The 21,784-nt window shown below is 40.3% G+C and overlaps 1 protein-coding gene across 1 annotated transcript in view; it reads right to left on the bottom strand.

Moving 5' to 3' along the window:
* Positions 1-21,784, bottom strand: part of LRRC8C (leucine rich repeat containing 8 VRAC subunit C) — a 92,966-nt gene that overhangs the window by 26,401 nt on the left and 44,781 nt on the right. The window contains exon 2 of the mRNA XM_032610514.1: positions 7,153-7,294. Within this exon, the coding sequence (XP_032466405.1) occupies positions 7,153-7,290 (138 nt within the window). The 5' untranslated portion in view covers positions 7,291-7,294. The remainder of the gene's footprint in view (positions 1-7,152; positions 7,295-21,784) is intronic.

Genomic DNA, 21,784 nt, shown 5'->3' with positions numbered 1-21,784 from the left:
GTCCTAACTGAGGCATATTTTTGTTACTAGATGTAACAGGGATTCTGAAGTAGTGTTTCTCTCACAGCATCTACCACCATCCATCCCTACAGAGATGCGAAAGGTTTTCTTTAAAATTATGTTCACCATCAAATGATTTTTGTTTCATATTCCCCAAAGACTGAAGTAGAATATTGACATGTCGTGGGTACACAGAAACTTTATAAAACATATCGTAGATGAGGTCTTCATTTTAAGCCTACCCATTGGTGCTATCTGCTGTTTCATTAGCATTCTGAATTTCACCTTAAACAATAGGCTAATCTAAGTACGAATTTCTGAGTCTCCATCTGTAAATTCAGATCTGGCAAGAGAAAAAGATCTACTAGAGATCCCGGTTAGTATGGGACAGAGGACTGGGGGAGAGAGGTATTATAGAAGCAAGGATTCAGGGCACATTATCAAAATGAACTACTCTGAAATCCCTCTGCGGTCTATAATTTTTACCACCTGTGCTTTCCAGTGAACTGCCTCTGAGCATTATCGGCTGAAGGCCATGTGCCATGGCGTTGATGCTGATGGTTCTAAATCAGAGAAGCAGTTGAGTATGTACCAAAAATAAAAGTGGGGATTAACTCCAACCAAGCAGCTCAGATGCACCAAACTCTTGTCCAGTGTGATCCTGCTGGTGCCAGCCAGTTTGCTCCTGGCGACTGGCTTAGTCCACAAAGATTTTTTTTTTTTTGTAGGTGGTTTCAAGTCATTGAAATCATTCCCTTGGCTTCCCCCCCACCCCAATTCAGAAAGCAGGAAATGTCTTTCCTGTGTAGCAGTCACAGAGCAGTCCCCTAGGGTTTTCAGGGGGCTTGTCTTCCAGTTCCTGCTTCTGGTTTCTAACTGTTAACTCTATATTTGGTAATGGCCTGACGATGGGCTGTTTTGGATTTGGTCATAATAAGATAACCTGGAGTCATGGAGCAGAGATCTAAAGCAATCTTATTTTTCCAGGAAGCAACGTGTTGACCTTTCAGGATTTCGTCTATTTTATTGAGTGTTTTGAGAAGTTGAATAATGTTGTTTATTTATAGCACAAGATTGGGTGTTTATGCTATGGGTCCTTGAGGGTCTGTGACTGTACAGAAATAGGATACATACACTCTCCTGGTTTACAATGAGTTTATATTTGTTTCTTTGTTTCTTTCTGATGTAATCTAAGGAATGCTCTTTATGCATGCTCTTATCCCATGGCAGCCTTGAAAATAGCTACTTGCTCAGAAACGAATAAATATTTGTCAGATGAGTAAGACAAGTGTTGATTTTAATCCTTTTACATCAGGGCAAGAAAGAATCAACATCCCATTGATAGTCGATAACTTCCTCCTTCCCCCAGTATCTTTAAAGCTACATAGTGTTAAACCTATATGCACGCAATCTTTTAGGAATAAAGAGATAATGAAATAGTGTTTGCCATTGGAAGAAGCCATTTAGAAAATAGTCAAAAACGATTGGATTCCTATTTTACCACCAGAGTGCTCTTCTAACCCTACTTAGATTTTGCTTTGTCGTGTTTTCAAACCCCAAGCGTTAACTTGTTTTGTAAGGAAGATCAGAATGACTGCACTTTCATTTCACAAAAGGAAAATCAAGGCATAAAAACATATTTTGATTATTGTAAGATCACCTTGGAAGTGGGAAAGGATTTTGAGCTTCACAGAGAACCTTTTGTTTATGAAGTTTTCAGTCATTAAACCAATTTCAGAGGATTATCATAAGAGAGCTAAAATAAGGGATTAAATTCTCCCCCTTGGAAACATTACTTTCATTTGTAATATGAATACTGAGTGGTTTTACTTTCTTTAGTAATTTATATCTTATTTCTTGTCTCTTCAATGTTCACTATAGGTTGGAAGTTTTTTTTTTTAATAGCAGGTGTATAGTGAATAATCTTTTAGAGAATCTAAGCTGTAATTCAGAAAATCAGTTCTTTTTATAACTTTCTATTTTCTCTTTTAGTCATTTTGCACTTGTTTTTATACTTAAAATCCTGTTTTACGAGCCAAAATTTGGCCACAGGATCTGTGCAACTGTAATGATTCCATAATATCCCACAGCAGAGTGCACAGGGGTGAAAGCTGCATGCTGGAGAACTGACCTGAGATCTGAACCCTCGCTGCATCCCTCTTGGCTTTGGGGGCATTACGTAATCTTTCAGATGAGAATTCTCACCTGAAAGATGGGACTAATCTACTCCCCAAGGGTCCTTCTGGGAGCTAAATAAAGTACATAGGGATTCTACACACAGGTAGCACAGGTTCCTTACCAGTATCACTCAATGCGAGTGCTATTAGCATCCTGGATTCTGTGGGAATGCCCCACCCAGTGCAGGATGCCCCCGAAAATGCCATGAGGACCCATAATGAGGGTTTTGTGAAATGATCACACTAAATCTATTGCTTATACTGATTTTTTCTTCCATTCCTCTTTTTAAAAAATGTATATTTTGGCTTTGTATACTCATTCTTTGAGAATTAGCTCAAATTCACCTCCTCAAGTCCCTAACTTCCAGTAGCTGAGATGACATCATATTTAATGCTCTTGAAATCTATCACCATAAAGGCGCTTACACACCAAACGGCACTGCTTCTGTACTTGTACAGTCTGTAGACTATTAGCAGTCTGACGGCAGGGGCTGTACCGTATTTCTCTTTCAGCGTTTCGAGCACCCCACATAATGCCTGACATATCTCGGGTGCTTAGGGATGTTTGTTGAACAAATGGTCCATCCCATATGAATTCTGAGCCTGGTAACCTTCATATTCTGATGGAATCTTCCTTTGGGGTATTTCACATTTTTTAGAATCTTGACATCTCAGACTACACTTCCTGTACCCAGTCAACTGGCGTCCATATTCTTCTTAAAGGCTGTAAGGATAAAACAGGCCTGTGTATGAAGTGTCCAGATTTAAAGGCTGTAAGGATAAAACAGGCCTGTGTGTGAAGTGTCCAGATTAGGTCACCCATATGAGGAGCAGGTACTAAGCGTGCTGGGCAGGGTGTTAAGTGGGATGCTTCTGTGCGGCAGAGAGATGTGACGGGGGCTGTGCTCCAGGAAGAGGGTTCTGACCAGGGCTCAGGAAGAGATGCTTAAGTTGTTCTTGAATCCCCTTCTGAACTCACTGTGGCCACATCCCTAAATGATGTTCATCATAGACATTTTCATAGGTCCCCACTACCATTTTCATTTATTTTGTTCCAAGTTAGCTACTAGTTCTTATAGATACTCTGTGTGGTTTCTCTTTTCTGCATTTCATCCTGCTATGAAATAAGTAAACAGGAGAAACGACTACATACTCCAATATAAAATTAAGAATTAAAGAAAAAGAAAAGGAGAAACGACTCCTGTGCTTGTTCATAAGCAGGTCCTGTGGCAGTGCTGGTGCTGTGCGTGGTACAGTAATAAAGACAGACATAGAGTCCTCCTGCAGATCTATGTCAGCTCCCTCTGCTATTTCCCAAACTCGCCACTCCAAATTCGCCCTTCTCTACTACCTGCCTTGTTGCCACGTCCCGCTACCTCTTACCTCACAATCTCTCAGCAGATGTGTCCCTTACTATTTCACAGAAGCTACAAGGCACACACTCCCACCTTACTGTGCCTCTCCTCTCCTGCAATAAAATGCATCTGTAGCCATCATTACTATTCTTGTGGAAGGTACACCCTCCACCCAAATCAAGGGTAATCCCACCCGGATCCTGGATCCATCACATCCTTCCTCCTGAAGATGACCATTCTTCTCTTACCCTGAACTACTGGGTCTTATATCCAACTGCTTACTTCTCCACTTGGATATCTAACATATTTCAAACTCAACATGCTCAAAAACAAACTTTTTCCAAGTGGCTCAGGCCCCAAAATCTTAAGAGTCATTCTTGATTTCTCTTTTTCTCTCATACATATCACTCACGCTCAGTTCAATCTTCCAGCAAGTCTTAATGTTTTTTCCTTCAAAATATATCCAGAACCACGGCTTCAGTCCTGGTCCAAGCCATCTGATTCATATCTTCCCTGGATTATTGCACTAGCCTTCTCAGTAATCTCCCTGCTTCAGCTCTTGCCCGCCCCCCCATACTGTATTCTCAACACCTAGAGTGGTCTTGTCAAAACCTAAGTCAGATAATGCCAACCCTCCAAACATGTCCCACCTTTGTCAGAGCAAGGACAAAACCTTTACAGTGGCCTCCAGGCCCTACATGATCCAGCAGCTGTTACCTCTCAGGCCTCATTCTTCTACCACTCTTCTCCTCACTCTGCTGTAGCCCACTGGCCACCTGGCTTTTCCCTCAACATGCGAGGAATACCCATGCTTCAGGCCTGCGACATCACCAGGGGTCTTCCTAGGATCATCTCAACGTTCAAACTTATAGTATTATCATAAACCTCATTTGGTACCAGAATCATTGGAAAGAAACAGGATTGGAGTCACAGCTTGTCAGCCAGGCAGCATCAGACTCTCTCCCTTTGGGGGAATCTTCACAACTGCCTGTGTGGTGGTCCACACCGCTGCCCAGGAGCTAGTCTCTCCCTAAGCTTCTCCATGATCATCTCAGATGCAAGAAAAAGAGATCCACTGTAGGCAGATTCCGAGTTTACTCTGGCTTCGATGCCTTATGCTCCAAAGGAGCCAATAGCTCTTGTAACTCAATAGATACACCTTCCATGTATCAAGGGACATGCCCAGTTACAAGTGTCACCACAGTCACAGAAATCCCATCTATGGCTTCCTACCAGGCGCTTATCATTCTCCCAGCCCAGATGCAGTTGACCAATCAGCAGCCATTTATGCCATAAGCAATGTTGCCTAGTAACACAGTTAACATTCTACCTTTATCAGGCTCCCAGGGAAGCTGAGCTAGAAAGCTGAGAAAGCCAAATGTCAAATTCTCCTGCAGAAGGGGAGGGGTCCTGTGACTGCTTTGTTCATCGTGTCTCTTACTCTTTCTGTTCCCTCTGTCTGGATGGCTCCTCCCGGGACATCTGCAGTTCCCTCCTCAAAAGTCACCTCCCAGTGAGGCCACCCTATTTGAGAACCACAACTCCTAATCTCACCTGCTGTGATCTCCTACCATCCTCGTGTGCTTTATTTTCTTTTTCATTGTCCTTATTACCTTCTAACATATATAATTTACCAACTGATTTTGCTTATTTTGCTTGTTTTTTCCCCCCACAGAATTTAAGTTCTTTAAGGCTGGGATATTTGTCTTTTATTTCTTTCCTCCTGCACTGATAATGCTTGGCCCCTAGAACAGTGCCTGGCACACAGTAGATTCTTCAACAACTATTTGTTTTATTTATGAATGAATTAATGCCCTTTCTCTCTTTCAGACTCTAGTTTTTCATTGGCATCCTTTTTTTTGGTGGGGGGAGGAGAGCGAGATAGTCTCAGCCCACAAATAAAAAGCAGCATGGTGTTAGGGATTAAGGATAGGGACTTTGGGGCCAAACTGCTTGGACTTCAATAAGGGTTTTGCTACTCACCTTGGAAGTTTCTCTAATCTCTCTGTGCCTTAGTTTTGCATCTATAAACGGGTATAATAATAATATATACTAGCGTTGGCATGAGGATGAAATGATTTAAAACATGTGTAAAGTGTTCAGAAGAGTGCCTGACACGTAGGAAGCACTAGATGCTAACTATTATTAAAATCAACATTAAAAAGGTCTTTATTTCTCCTCTGCACCACTTCTAGCTATTTCCCTCTCTCCTGGCTCTCCTTCCTCTCAGATGATCTACTTGAAAGTTCCATAAGCCTTTAACTCCCATTCACTTTTCCGACCAGTGACACTAAGATTTCTAATGCCCTAGTTGCTGCTTTTCTCCCCTTAGCCCGTGAGTTAGTTGAACTACCTGCCATCACCGACCACACCTGAGCCCCTCCTCTCTCTTGGTTTCCCCCCGTCCTTATGGCTGCCCCTCCTCAGCCTTCTCCAGAGGAGTCTCCTTTTCATTCATTCACTCTTCACTGTTATTCCTGACATCATCTCACCAACCACACTCTCCTGGGGTGACTCCATTCCCAGGCATGGCTTCAACTCTCATGCTGATGACACCCAAAGGGTGTCAGTCCTAATGACTGTTTCCTAGAGACGTCGTGTCCTTTCTCACATCCATGACTTGGAGCTTTCCTTCCTCTTCCTGGCACTTTCTTCCTCCCCAGCTCCCTTTTCCTGACTGGTTCTCAAGTTTTAATACAACCATTTCTCTTGTTCCTCTCCTTTGGACTCGCATAGAGCTTTTCAGAAGCCTCTAGCACAGTATAGCCTTTTCTGTTGTCTCTTTATTTAGTTTCCTCCTAGAAATGAACTGCTTATAGGTATATATGTCCTCAAAGTATGGTGCCTGATACATAGGTTTGCAAAAAAATCTGGATTCAATATATGAATATACAGTATCTATATAGAACAAATTATGATTCAGTTACAATTTAATTCAGAACTAAGCATTGGGTTAAGATAATATCTCATCAAAATGTCAGTCCTTCCAGAAAATCTTATCGGGGTAAATATAAGAGATAAAAACATTCCATTTTAACAATATAAATGCACTCTGGCTATACATAATATATTTTGCTATATTCTATATTTTGCTGTGGATATAAAACCAACTTTGAAAGATAAAGGGCTCCCTTTGATGTTTGTGACATCAAATATCACTTGACTATAGTCAACTGCTCTTTGAGCTCAGTTAAATCTTACAAGTACCATATTTACCTAATTAGGAAAGTTTAGGAAATCAGGCTTCAGGCTCCCTGCCATGATTACAAACACCATGCATAAGTACAGAAGAGCAACTAATATATACATAGTTAAAAATCACACACTCTTTTTAAAGAGGTTTCAACGGCTTAGTGTCTTGCTCTGGCTCTGGTTTTTTTTTTTTTTTTTTTTTTAGGTACGCGGGCCTCTCACTGTTGTGGCCTCTCCCGTTGCGGAGCACAGGCTCCGGACACGCAGGCTCAGTGGCCATGGCTCACGGGCCCAGCCACTCCGCGGCATGTGGGATCTTACCGGACCGGGGCACGAACCCGCGTCCCCTGCATCGGCAGGCGGACTCTCAACCACTGCGCCACCAGGGAAGCCCCTGGCTCTGTTTTGACATGAGTCTAGGGACCTACCTGCAGAGTGCATCCGAACACACCGATCATCAGCATGGCCACGGACAAGTAGTCGGTAAATACATCCCACCATGGCTTCAGAACCCGGAAGGCAGGCTGCTGCTCAGAGAACTGCCGGAACTCTGTCACCGGAATCATGTTTCTGAGAAAAGAGAGATTACTGGTGAATTAATTTATCTTTATGCACAACATACTGCATTGTTAACAGCATTTGAAATTCTGCTTCAACTCGTCGGATTCAGTGGTCTGAATCAGTCCAGGAGCTGTCACAGCACCTCAGAGTTTTAACAAGCCATTGAGAAATCCACCAGTTGAGGAAATAAGGAGCCCCATGTCGAAAAAGCAAGTACCTTTGCTAACTCTTGGCTAACCAGTGGGTGCCCTTTAGCTCCACGTGGACCAGAAAGAGCATGACCAGAGCCACCCGTTATTTCCTGGTATCTCCCTTCCCCTAAACAGAACACAAAGATGCCAGAAAGAGCAGAGCCCATCCTTTAAAATGTTTTTGCTATTTATCTTATCATCTTGGGTTTTTGCTTCAAACTATTTTTTTAAGTGTATCCTCAGCATTGGTTTGTATTAATTATTTACTAAGCCCTATTTGTAAAGCCTTTTGCTTGCTCCCTGGGGAAGGCAAACGACTTTGCCACTGGTCCTTTTCTTGTAAAAGGGACAATCTCATTTTGGGGAGGAGGTGTTGGGGAGAACTTCAATTTTTTTTTTTGCCCTCCCTCTTTTTTTGGTTCCTGTGCTTTTGACTTGATTTTTTTTTTCTCTATTTCCTAAATTTCACTGTGAACCTCAAACTTATCCTCTGAGAAAACAATTTTCTCTGGAAACACCTAACTCTAGCTAAATGACAGAGGATAAATGAATAGGGTGCACTGAGGCTCTGGGAAAAGGGGAAAAGAGACACATCCTTTTCTTAGCCTGCGTTGTCCTTTCTTATGGCTCAGTCCCACTGCCTGTATTATGATCTGAGACTTGAAGGTAACCATCCAGCTACTGGGAGAAGGAATATTCTTTCCTTATCTCATGGCAAGGAATAAGGGCCAAAAAGACAGTTTCTCTCCCTTTTGCCATCTTTGGATCCAATAATCTTGCTCTTTACACCTGCCCTTGTTATTTAGTCTGATTAAAGGCAGGGAAAGGCTATATTTGGTGCTCATTCTTCCAAGCCTTTTTGTTTCCTGGATCTTCTCTTCCCTAATAGTGAATTAAAGGCTGTACAATAAACAGCCTAAAGAAAACCACAGCCTCTTCTTTGAGTTCACTGCTGTTTATCTTTGGAAACTATTATAATGTGTTCCATTCCATCTCACTGCTTTATCTGACTTTTCCTTAAGCAGTCTTCCTTAACACAACATTGAAAATTCAACCGCTTGGTGCTGCTTTCACCTATGACCTACCTACTTGACATCTTTGCAGCATTTGATATGATTGCCTCATTTTATTGAAACACAACTTTCCTTTTCTTTTTTTTTTAATGTTTATTTATTTTTGGCTGCGCCAGGTCTTAGTTGTGGCACTCGGGCTTTTCGTTGTTGTGGAATGAGGACTTCTTAGTTGTGGCACGCAAACTCTTAGTTGCAGCATGCACGCGGGAGATCTAGTTCTCCAACCAGAGATGGAACCAGGGTCCCCTGCATTGGGAGTACGGAGTCCTACCCACTGGACCACCATGAAAAGTCCCAAAACACAACTTTCTTAACTCTACTTTGTTACCACCACTGGGCTGGAAGTTTCTTGAAGGGGGAAAACCTATATGTTATGCATATATGTGTTCTCAAAACATATGTTGCAGGCAAGCCACCCAAGCTAAATAAAAAACTTCACTTATTCCTAGTGTTATTAGCATTTCAGACTAGTCCAAAGTTTGATTTTCCTGACCTTTCACGACCTTTTTCTTCTCAATGGATCATTATAATCTCATGGCCCCAAATGTTTTCTCGTCACAGCTATCCAGTGGCGGTCACAGACAGGCACGAACTCATCTTAACTTCCACATTCTGCCTAGAAGCTACTGTCTTGTTCTGTTTTGCACCCCTACCACTTACCACAGTGCCTGGAAAACAAGGGGCCCTGAACAACTGTCTGTTAAATTGATGGGTGAATTCAGATGCTTGCTCATGGAGCAATGCTCACTCAATCGATTGGGGGGGACCCTAGCCAGCTACAGTGACAGCACTAACAAGTATGGTACCTGTGCTGTAGTCTACATCCTTTGATAGATTTAGTTATTGTCTCCTTCATGATAAGTTCCTGTACACCTTGGAGGGAATTGGGCTTGTTCTTTGAAGCAAGGAACAATTTCAGGAATAAAATATACCAATGTGTATTTTATTGAGAGCTGTGTTCTCAAACTTTTTGACCTCAGGATCCTTTCATGTTCTAAAATGTAGTGAGGAGGACCTCAAAGAGCACTTTTTAGGTGGGTGATACCTATCAATACTGGCCACATGAGAAATTAAAACCAAGAAATTTCAAAAATATATATTAATTCACTTAAAAATAACAAAACCATTATAAGTTAACATAAATTGTTATTATAAAAAATAACTATATTCTCCAACACAAAAACAATTAATGAGAATAATGGCATTGTTTTACATTTTTGCAAATCTCTTTAAAAGCTGGCTTAATAGAATATAGCTGGATTCTCATATCTGCTTCTTCAATCTGCTGAGTTTTTTTTTTTTTTTTTTTTGCAGTACGCGGGCCTCTCACTGCTGTGGCCTCTCCCGTTGCGGAGCACAGGCTCCGGACGCGCAGGCTCAGCGGCCATGGCCCACGGGCCCAGCCGCTCCGCGGCATGTGGGATCCTCCCAGACCGGGGCACAAACCCGTGTCCTCTGTATCAGCAGGTGGACTCTCAACCACTGCATCACCAGGGAAGACCGAGATATGTTGTTTTGATTGAAATTTATGAATCAAATATATATGCAGTTAGCAAAGGGAGGACTTTCTTAACAGACTTTTTATATAATTGGGGATATTAACTTTTGATAACATATCAAACTAACTTGGTTAGTTGCAATATGGAATCTGAAAACTATATCAATGAACTTTTCAAGCTCCTTGATGTTAAAACTCATTCGTCAGGGAGGACCTTCAAGATGGTGGAGAAGTAAGACATGGAGATCACCTTCCTCCCCACAACTACATCAAAAATACAACTACATGTGGAACCACTCCTATAGAACACCTACTGAACGCTGGCAGAAGACCTCAGACTTCCCAAAAGGCAAGAAACTCCACAAGTACCTGGGTACGGAAAAAGAAAAAAGGAAAAACAGAGACAAAAGAATAGGGACAGGACCTGCACCAGTGGGAAGGAGCTGTGAAGGAGGAAAGGTTTCCACACACTAGGAAGCCCCTTCGCGGGTGGAGACTGCGGGTGGCGGAGGGGGACAGCTTCGGAGCCACGGAGGAGAGCACAGCAACAGGGGTGCGGAAGGCAAAGCGAAGAGATTCCCGCACAGAGGATCGGTGCCAACCGGCACTCACCAGCCCGAGAGGCTTGTCTGCTCACCCGCCAGGGCGGGCGGGGCTGGGAGCTGAGGCTCGGGCTTCGGTCGGAGCGCAGGGAGAGGACTGGGGTTGGCGGTGTGAACACAGCCTGCAGGGGGTTAGTGCGCTACGGCTAGCAGGGAGGAAGTCCGGGAGAAAGTCTGGACTTACGGAAGAGGCAGGAGACCATTGTTTCAGGGTTCGCGAGGAGAGGGAATTAAAAGCGCCACTTAAAGGCGCTCCAGACACGGGCGCGAGCCGCGGCAATCAGCTGGGACCCCACAGACGGGCATGAGATGCTAAGGTTGCTGCTGCTGCCACCAAGAAGCCTGTGTGCAAGCACAGGTCACTCTCCCCACCTCCCCTCCCGGGAGCCTGTGCAGCCTGCCACTGCAGGGTTAGTGATCCAGGGACAACTTCCCCGGGAGAACGCATGGCGCGCCTCAGGCTGGTGCAACGTCACAGTGGCCTCTGCCGCCGCAGGCTCGCCCCGCACCCATACCCCTCCCTCTCCCCTGGCCTGAGTGAGCCAGAGCCCCCGAATCAGCGGCTCCTTTAACCCCATCCTGTCTGAGTGAAGAACAGACGCCCTCAGGCGACCTACACGCAGAGGTGGGGCCAAATCCAAAGCTGAGCCCCAGGAGCTGTGCGAACAAAGAAGAGAAAGGGAAATCTCTCCCAGCAGCCTCAGGAGTGGCGGATTAAATCTCCACAATCAGCTTCATGTACCCTGCCTCTGTGGAATACCTGAATAGATAACGAATCATCCCAAATTGAGGAGGTGGACTTTGGGAGCAACTGTAGACTCGGGGTTTGCTGTCTGCACTCTTTCTAATTTTTATGTTTATCTCAGTATAGATTTTAGCACTTGTTATCATTAGTGGATTTGTTTATTGGTTTGGTTGCTCTCTTCTTTTCTTTTTTATTATTTATTTAAATAATTTTTTTCATCTATTATTATTCTCTTTTTCATTCTTTTTTTCTCCCTTTTTTCTGAGCCGTGTGCCTGACAGGGTCTTGGTGCTCTCACCTGGTGTCAGGCCTGAGCCTCTGAGGTGGGAGAGCTGAGTTAATGACACTGGACCACCAGTGACCTCCCAGCGCCACGTAATATAAATCAGGGAGAGCTCTCCCAGAGATCTCCATCTCAATGCTAAGACCCAGCTCCACCCAACTGCCAGCAAGCGCCAGTGTTTGATGCCCCATGCCAATCAACTAGCAAGACAGGAACACAACCCTGCCCGTTAGCAGAGAGGCTGCCTAAGGTCATACTAAGTTCACAGACACCCCAAAACACACCACCGGATGCGGCCCTGCCCACAAGAAAGACAAGATCCAGCCCCACCCACCAGAGCAGAGGCACCAGTCCCCTCCACCAGGAAGCCTACACAAGCCACTGAATCAACGTCAGCCACTGGGGGCAGACACCAAAAACAACGGAAACTAGGAACCTGCACCTGCGAAAAGGAGACCCCAAACACAAGAAATTAAACAAAATGAGAAAACAGAGAAATATGCAGCAGATGAAGGAGCAAGGTAAAAACCCACCAGAGCCAACAAATGAAGAGGAAATAGGCAGGCTACCTGAAAAAGAATTCAGAATAATGGTAGTAAAGATGATCCAAAATCTTGGAAATAGAATAAAGAAAATACAAGAAATGTTTAACAAGGACCTAGAAGAACTAAAGAGCAAACAAACAATGATGAACAACACAATAAATGAAATTAAAAATTCTTTAGAAAAATCAATAACAGAATAACTGAGGCAGAAAAACGGATATGTGACCTGGAAAATAAAACAGTGGAAATACCCACCCCAGAGCAGAATAAAGAAAAAAGAATGAAAAGAATTGAGAAGAGTCTCAGAACTCTGGGACAACATTAAATGCACCAACATTCAAATTATAGGGGTCTCAGAAGAAGAAGAGAAAAAGAAAGGGTCTGAGAAAATATTTGAAGAGATTATGGTTGAAAACTTCCCTAACATGGGAAAGGAAATAGTCAATCAAGCCCAGGAAGGGCAGAGAGTCCCATACAGGATAAACACAAAGAGAAACATAAAAAGACACATATTAATCAAACTATCAAAAATTAAATAAAAGAAAAAATATTAAAAGCAGCAAGGGAAAAGCAGAAAATAACATACAGGGGAAACCCCATAAGGTTAACAGCTGATCTTTCAGCAGAAACTCTGCAAGCTAGAAGGGAGTGGCAGGACATATTTAAAGTGATGAAAGGGAAAAACCTACAACCAAGATTACTCTACCCAGCAAGGATCTCATTCAGATTCAATGGAGAAATTAAAACCTTTACAGACAAGCAAAAGCTAAGAGAATTCAGCACCACCAAACCAGTTTTACAACAAATGCTAAAGGAACTTCTCTAAGCGGGAAACACAAGAGAAGGAAGAGACATACAAAAACAAACGCAAAACAATTAAGAAAATGGTAATAGGAACATACAAATTGATAATTACTTAAATGTAAATGGATTAAATGCTGCAACCAAACGACACAGACTGGCTGAATGGATGCAAAAACAAGACCCGTATATATGCTGTCTACAAGAGACCCACTTCAGACCTAGGGACACATACAGACTGAAAGTGAGGGGATGGAAAAAGATATTCCATGCAAATGGAAATCAGAAGAAAGCTGGAGTAGCAATTCTTGTATCAGACAAAATAGACTTTAAGATAAAGACTATTACAAGAGACAAAGAAGGACACTACATAATGATCAAGGGATCAATCCAGAAGAAGATATAACAATGGTAAATATTTATGCACCCACATAGGAGCACCACAATACATAAGGCAAATGCTAACAGCCATAAAAGGGGAAATTGACAGTAACACAATCATAATAGGGGACTTTAACACTCCACTTTCACCAATGGACAGATCATCCAAAATGGAAATAAATATGGAAACATAAGCTTTAAATAATACATTAAACAAGATGGACTTAATTGATATTTATAGGACATTCCATCCAAAAACAACCGAATAAACTTTCTTCTCAAGTGCTCATGGAACATTCTCCAGGATAGATCATATCTTGAGTCACAAATCAAGCCTTGGTAAATTTAAGAAAATTGAAATTGTATCAAGTATCTTTTCTGACCACAATGCTGTGAGACTAGATATCAATTACAGGAAAAAACTGTAAAAAATACAAACACATGGAGGCTAAACAATATGCTACTAATAACCAAGAGATCACTGAAGAAATTAAAGAGGAAATCAAAAAATACCTCGAAACAAATGACAATGAAAACATGATGACTCAAAACCTATGCAATGCAGCAAAAGCAGTTCTAAGAGGTAAGTTTAGAGCAAAACAATCCTACCTCAAGAACAAGAAACATCTCAAATCAACAACCTAACCTTACACCTAAAGCAATCAGAGAAAGAAGAAGAGAAGAAAACCAAAGTTAGCAGAAGGAAAGAAATCATAAAGATAAGATCAGAAATAAATGAAACAGAAATGAAGGAAGCAATAGCAAAGATCAGTAAAACTAAAAGCTGGTTCTTTGAGAAGATAAACAAAATTGATAAACCATTAGCCAGACTTACCAAGAAAAAAAAGCGAGAAAACTCAAATCAACAGAATTAGAAATGAAAAAGGAGAAGTAAAAACTGACACTGCAGAAATACAAAGGATCATGAGATATTACTATAAGCAACTATATGCCAATAAAATGGACAACCTGGAAGAAATGGACAAATTCTTAGAAAATCACAACCTTCCAAGACTGAACCAAGAAGATATAGAAAATATAAACAGACCAATCACAAGCACTGAAGTTGAAACTGTGATTAAAAATCTTCCAACAAACAAAAGCCCAGGACCAGATGGATTCACAGGCGAATTCTATCAAACGTTTAGAGAGGAGCTAACACCTATCCTTCTCAAACTCGTGCAAAATATAGCAGAAGGAGGAACATTCCCAGACTCATTCTATGAGGTCCCCATCACGCTGATCCCAAAACCAGACTAAGATGTCACAAAAGAAGAAAATTACAGGCCAATATCACTGATGAACATAGATGTAAAAATCCTCAACAAAATACTAGAAAACAGAATCCAACAGCACATTAAAAGGATCCTACACCATGATCAAGTGGGGTTTATCCCAGGAATGCAAGGTTTCTTCAAGATATGCAAATCAATCAATGTGATACACCGTATTAACAAATTGAAGGATAGAAACCATATGATAATCTGAATAGATGCAGAAAAAGCTTTCGACAAAGTTCAACACCCATTTATGATAAAAACCCTCCAAAAAGTAGGCATAGAGGGAACTTACCTCAACATCATAAAGACTATATATGAGAAACCCACAGCCAACATTGTTCTCAATGGGGAAAAACTGAAACCATTTCCTCTAAGATCAAGGAAAAGACAAGGTTGCCCACTCTCACCGCTGTTATTCAACATATTTCTGGAAGTTTTAGCCACAGCAATCAGAGAAGAAAAAGAAATAAAAGGAATCCAAATCAGAAAAGAAGAAGTAAAACTGTCATTGTTTGCAGATGACATGATACTATACATAGAGAATGCTAAAGATGCTACCAGAAAACTACTAGAGCTTATCAATGTATTTGGTAAAGTAGCAGCATACTAAATTAATGCACAGAAATGTCTTGCATTCCTATACACTAATGACGAAAAATTTGAAAGAGAAATTAAGGAAACACTCCCATTTACCACTGCAACAAAAAGAATAAAAAACCTAGGAATAAACCTACCTAAGGAGACAAACTACCTGTATACAGAAAACTATAAGACACTGATGAAAGAAATTAGAAATGACACAAACAGATAGAGAGACATACCATGTTCTTAGATTGGAAGAATCAACATTGTGAAAATGATTATACTACGCAAAACAATCTACATATTCAATGCAATCTCTATCAAACTACCAATGGCATTTTTCACAGAACTAGAACAAAAAATTGCACAATTTGTATGGAAACACAAAAGACCCCGAATAGCCAAAGCAATCTTGAGAAAGAAAAACGGAGCTGGAGGAATCAGGCTCCCGGACTTCAGACTATACTACAAAGCTACAGTAATCAAGACAGTATGGTACTGGCACAAAAACAGAAATATAGATCAATGGAACAGGATAGAAAGCCCAGATAAACCCACACACATATGGTCACCGTATCTTTGATAAAGGATGCAAGAATATACAATGGAGAAAAGACAGCCTCTTCAATAAGTGGTGCTGGGAAAACTGGACAGCTACCTGTAAAAGAATGAACTTAGAACACTCCCTAACACAGTATACAAAAATAAACTCAAAATGGATAAAGACCTAAATGCAAGGCCAGACACTATCAAACTCTTAGAGGAAAACATAGGCAGAATACTTTATTACATAAATCACAGCAAAATCCCTTTTACCCACCTCCTAGAGTAATGGAAATAACAACAAAAATAAACAAATGCTACCTAATGAAACTTAAAAGCCTTTGCACAGCAAAGGAAATCATAAACAAGATGGAAAGACAACCTTCAGAATGGGAGAAAATATTTGCAAATGAAGCAACCGCCAAAGGATTAATCTCCAAAATATACAAGCAGCTCATGCAGCTCAATATCAAAAGAACAAATAACCCAATCCAAAAATGGGCAGAAGACCTAAATAGACATTTCTCCAAAGAAGATATACAGATTGCCAACAAACATATGAAAGGATGCTCAACATCACTAATCAATAGAGAAATGCAAATCAAAACTACAATGAGGTATCACCTCACACCAATCAGTATGGCCATCATCAAAAAATCTACAAACGGGGCTTCCCTGGTGGCGCAGTGGTTGAGAGTCCGCCTCCCGATGCAGGGTACATGGGTTCGTGCCCCGGTCCATGAAGATCCCACATGCCGCGGAGCGGCTAGGCCCGTGAGCCATGGCCGCTCTGCAACGGGAGAGGCCACAGCAGTGAGAGGCCCGCATACCGCAAAAAAAAAAAAAAAAAAGTCTACAAACAATAAATGCTGGAGAGGGTATGGAGAAAAGGGAACCCTCTGGCACTGTTTGTGGGAATGTATGTTGATACAGCCACTATGGAGAACAGTATGGAGGTTCCTTAAAAAACTAAAAATAGAACTACCATACGACCCAGCAATCCCACTACTGGGTATATACCCTGAGAAAACCATAATTCAAAAGGAATCATGTACCACAATGTTCACTGCAGCTCTATTTACAGTAGCCAGGACATGGAAGCAACCTAAGTGTCCATCGACAGATGAATGGATAAAGAAGATGTGTCACATATATACAATGGAATATTACTTAGTCATAAAAAAACCGAAATTGAACTATTTGCAGTGAGGTGGAAGGACCTAGAGTCTGTCATACAGGGTGAAGTAAGTCAGAAAAACAAATACCGTATGCTAACACCTATATATGGAATCTAAAAAAAAAAAAAAAGGTTCTCATGAACCTAGGGGCAGGACAGTAATAAAGATGGAGACGTAGAGAATGGACTTGAGGACACGGGGAAAGGGAAGGGTAAGCTGGGACGAAGTGAGAGAGTAGCATTGACATATATACACTACCAAATGTAAAACAAATAGCTAGTGGGAAGTAGCTGCATAGCACAGGGAGATCAGTTCGGTGCTTTGTGACCACCTAGAGGGGTGGGATAGGGAGGGTGGGAGGGAGATGCAAGAGGGAGGGGATATGGGGATATATGTATACATATGGCTGATTCACTGTTATACAGCAGAAACTAACAGAACATTGTAAAGCAATGATACTCCAATAAAGATGTTAAAAAAAAAAAAACTCATTCGTCTATCTTGTACTTTGAATGGATCTTTTATCTGTGCATGATTTGGTAACAACATGTGTTGGTCATCTGGAAAATACTGGATCACTTAGTTATGGAGATCTTCCAAATGTTACAAATCAGACCTAAAAATCACATTCATTAATATCACTACTGCTTTCATCAGAAAATGTTTTAAGTAATTGGAGGCTATCCAACTCATGGTGGTGGACACAAATTTTCCAAAATTCTATTCATCACTTGAAAGTTTGAATTTTATTTGTGGCAGCAAATATTATCAGTTGTTTGCCTTGAGATGTCAAGTTCGCTTCAATCATTTTGAGAAGGTATCTTCCACATACTCAAGTCTGAATAATCAGTTGTTTTATTCAATTAAAACTGGTACATTATGATAAAGCGGCTAATTCAACTTTCAACTCCAATAAGGATTTCCCTTGAGACACCCACTGTACTTTGAATTCAGCAGAAGTGCTTTATGTATTCTTCCCTTTCATCACACTGTATATTATTGCAATACGTAGTCAAAGGTCGAGAGCTATTAAAATAATAATTTTTACTGATTCAATGAGGACATTAGATGAAACTGGCTTTTTTCTTCCTTTAGGTTGTAAATGTGTGCCAATGAAGAATACTGTACAATAGAATTTGGTGCCTCTATTTTGATTCACGCTAAGGTGACTTACCCATCATTGCTTTTGTGCCATCAGTGAAAAAGGCAAAAAATATCTTAGCATTAAAAATTAGTTTTGATCTTGTGGACCCCCTAAAAATGTTCAGGTGACTGGTGTTCCATGAGTCACACTTTGAGAACCACTGAGGCAGAGGCTCACTGTTCCTTCCTTTATCTATGGCTCACCTTGAAAAAGCAAAGGCCTGGGCACTCAATCATGAGATTCTCTGAGTCCTTGGCTGAGCTGTTTCACTGGCATCATTCTCTTAATAGGGAAAATAAAGACAAACTGAGGAATCTAAGAAACTTAAGTATTATCTACTGCTTCCTAATACTGGTACAGCCTAGTTAAGACGGACTGTCAGAGAAACAAACAGTCAAGATGAAACAGACTTTTAGCATTATAACTCTACTCAATGTACTTAACCTCTTTTGGGTAAGTGTGTGTATGTGCTCGTGTATGTACATGCCCTTATATGTACGTACATATATAATACATATAAATGTATGTAGACATATGGATAATACACACACAGATGTATAATACACATACACATAGACTTTATTGTTTTAACATATCACAAGGCTCAAAGCCAATATCCAGCACAGATTTAATCCTTGGAATTATTTTTGATGCAAAAAAAAAGGGAGGTAGTAAAGGAGAAGTTGACTTAAAAACGCCAAAACGAAACAGAGGGTAGATGAACCTTGTGCTTGCTTAACTGAAAAAAAATTTTGTATTCTTTCACAAATTTCAGCACCTTTTAGTTGTGTATACACCTAAAGTTGCCTATTACAGTGATGACACAATTTCTCTTTCACTATCATTGTAGTTTCCACACGATTTGTGACCATTTCAAGCTGAAGAAGCCACTTCTGAATAAACTGCTGAGTTTATAGTGTTTTCCCCTAAAGATCAATTAGGATAATTATACTTATATTTAAAATATTTTTCTATTTTAGAAATATAAATGGTTATCTTTATATTTCTTCCAGCTCTAATTTCCAACCATTATGTAAGATTTTAGCTTACCTAATAATGTCTTTGGAAACATGGCATTTCACATTCAATCAAGAGATTCTGTTATCCTATACCAAGGTGGGGGGGATAGGATGAATTGGTAGATTGGGATTGATATATATACACTATTGATACTCTGTATAAAATTGAAAACTAATGAGAACCTACTGTATACCACAGGGAACTCAATGCTCTGTGGTGACCTAAATGGGAAGGAAATCCAAAAAAGAGGGGATATATGTATACATATAGCTGATTCACTTTGCTGTATAGTAGAAACTAACACAACATTGTAAAGCAACTATATTCCAATAAAAATTGTTTAAAAATTTTTTAAAAAGAGATTCTGGTATCCTAATTAAAAAATATAAACTTTTATATTATGTTATATATTTGCCTCTGTATCCTTTGCAGAAATACTTTATTAAAAATACTTATTACCAAAAGTCATTTTAATGGCTTCATTGTCTATAAAATTTTACCTCTCAAAAATATCACATAATATAATCCTTTGGTAAAGAATATTGGTAAAGTTAGTTGCAAACTCAGAGATTTTTATTTCTTTCATTTATCTGGTTCTTCCTGAAACAATCTGTCTTCCTCCCTCTCAGGAGAAGTTTAATATCTTCTCCAGAATTAATTACAGAACAAATTCTACTCTGTTTGTTAACCCATGACTTTAAGAATACCAAACATATTCTACTTTGATTCAAATCTGATTGCTAACACTGTTTTCCAATGGCTATCAGGTGGGTATATATGGCTAACAGTGCTTTGTTCCACATTTTTCTGGCAGTTGGAGAATGGCACCACCTTTAGACAGTACAATCATACACCACTCAAGGAAACAAGGGCCAATTCCAAGTGATAATAGTAATCATATCACTAACATAGTGAGTGTCCCCTTACAAAAATGAATTTTAAAAATTCAGTAATTCCTGAGCATCAAGTGTGAATTCTACAGGAAACAAACCCACATATATTATTCATCTATGTGGTTAAATCTAATGGTCAATTCTCAGCCCTCACCTTACCTGCTCTATCTTCAGCATTTGGCATAAAGTGACCATTCTCTACTTGGCTTTCAGGATGTCACAGCCTTTAGGTTTTCCTCCTGTTTTCCATGCTGTTCCTTCTTTAACTACTTGTCTGTTACCTCATCTTCCCCCTGACCTCTGACTTTGGTGTGCTCAATGCTTAGTCTTCGATGCAGTTCTCTCCCCTAACTCACTCCCCTGTGAGCATAGTGCTTTAAATGGCAGACCCAACTGCCTACTCGGTATCTCCATCTGGACATCCAGTAGACACGTGAAACTCACTACGTGCCACACTAACTCCAGTTCCATTCCCTTATCTCCACCTCTCCCATCCCTGGCAAAGCCCTGTTGCTCTTGCAACTTTTCCCCCTTGATGGCAACTCCATCTTTCCAGGTGCTCAGACCAACGTTTCTGGAGTTATCTGTGAGTCTTCTTTGTCTCTTACATCCCACATCCCATCTGTCAAAAAATACTTATATTCCTTATTGTCTGTCTCCCCTAAAAGAATGAAAGTTTCTTGAGGACAGGAACTTTCTTTTCAATTCTATTTTGTATTTTGACGTGTCCCTATAGAAATCCACTATAGAATACCATAATTATATGGTTCTATAGACATATACTTAATTTAAAGAAACTCATAAATGGGTTATAACAGTTCAGAACCCGAAAGGCACTTTCAGAAGTCATCCACTCCATAACTCTCATTTTATGAGTGAACAACCTGAACCAAGAGAGATTATGTGACTTACCCAAGGAACAGAGCTAGCGGTGAGCCTTGACTTCTAATCAAATCTTACCTCTTACTCTACAGCTCTTAGTTAATACTACATCGTGCTGATCTGAATGTACAGGATCTAAAATATACTAGGAAACAAATGGTTTAAATAGAATTTCTCTTTTCATGTCCCTCTTTGAAAATAAAATGAAAAATAAACTATTATTAATACATTTAAATGATTCTTAAGCTGTAGTGCTCTTATAGTCCCATAAATGAGAACTTTAGACTCAGAAGGAATCACGAGGCAAGTTGAACTTGCAACCCAGTGGATACTTCTGTACTATCATCTCCTTGAATATTTCCGCTATGCCATGTGTTAAATTAATGGTCCAATCACATTATTTGAAAAGTTTTCAAAATGAGCTTAACCTGTTTTTCTAAGAGAGGTGGGGAACAAAAATTATGCCTTCCTGGCAATTTTAGTTCTCTTTTAATCAGTAAAGATAGAATACCTCTTTCTCATTATACCCTTCCCATATTTAAAGAAAACCCTTTTAGTCACCGTGCTTCAGGTCACACATCTCAAGGCTGTTGCTTTACATACTAGTTTCCACAGTTATCTTTAACAGAGTCATAAGCTTTTTTAAAAAATTTAATTTAATTTTTTATACGGCAGGTTCTTATTAGTTACCTATTTTATACATATTAGTGTATATGTCAATCCCAATCTCCCAATTCATCCCATCACCACCAAAAATTTGTTATCTACTATTATCAGTAGCTGATTTTTCTCTCTCACAAGCATAATTCATTTACTCATGCCCTTGCTATAAATAATTATAGCATTATAATAAATATG

This window comes from Phocoena sinus, chromosome 1 (genome assembly GCF_008692025.1).
Source record: "Phocoena sinus isolate mPhoSin1 chromosome 1, mPhoSin1.pri, whole genome shotgun sequence".
NCBI classification, from domain to species: Eukaryota; Metazoa; Chordata; class Mammalia; order Artiodactyla; family Phocoenidae; genus Phocoena; species Phocoena sinus.
Note: the sequence above shows the minus strand (reverse complement) of the source record. Positions and strands in the feature narration are given on the sequence as shown.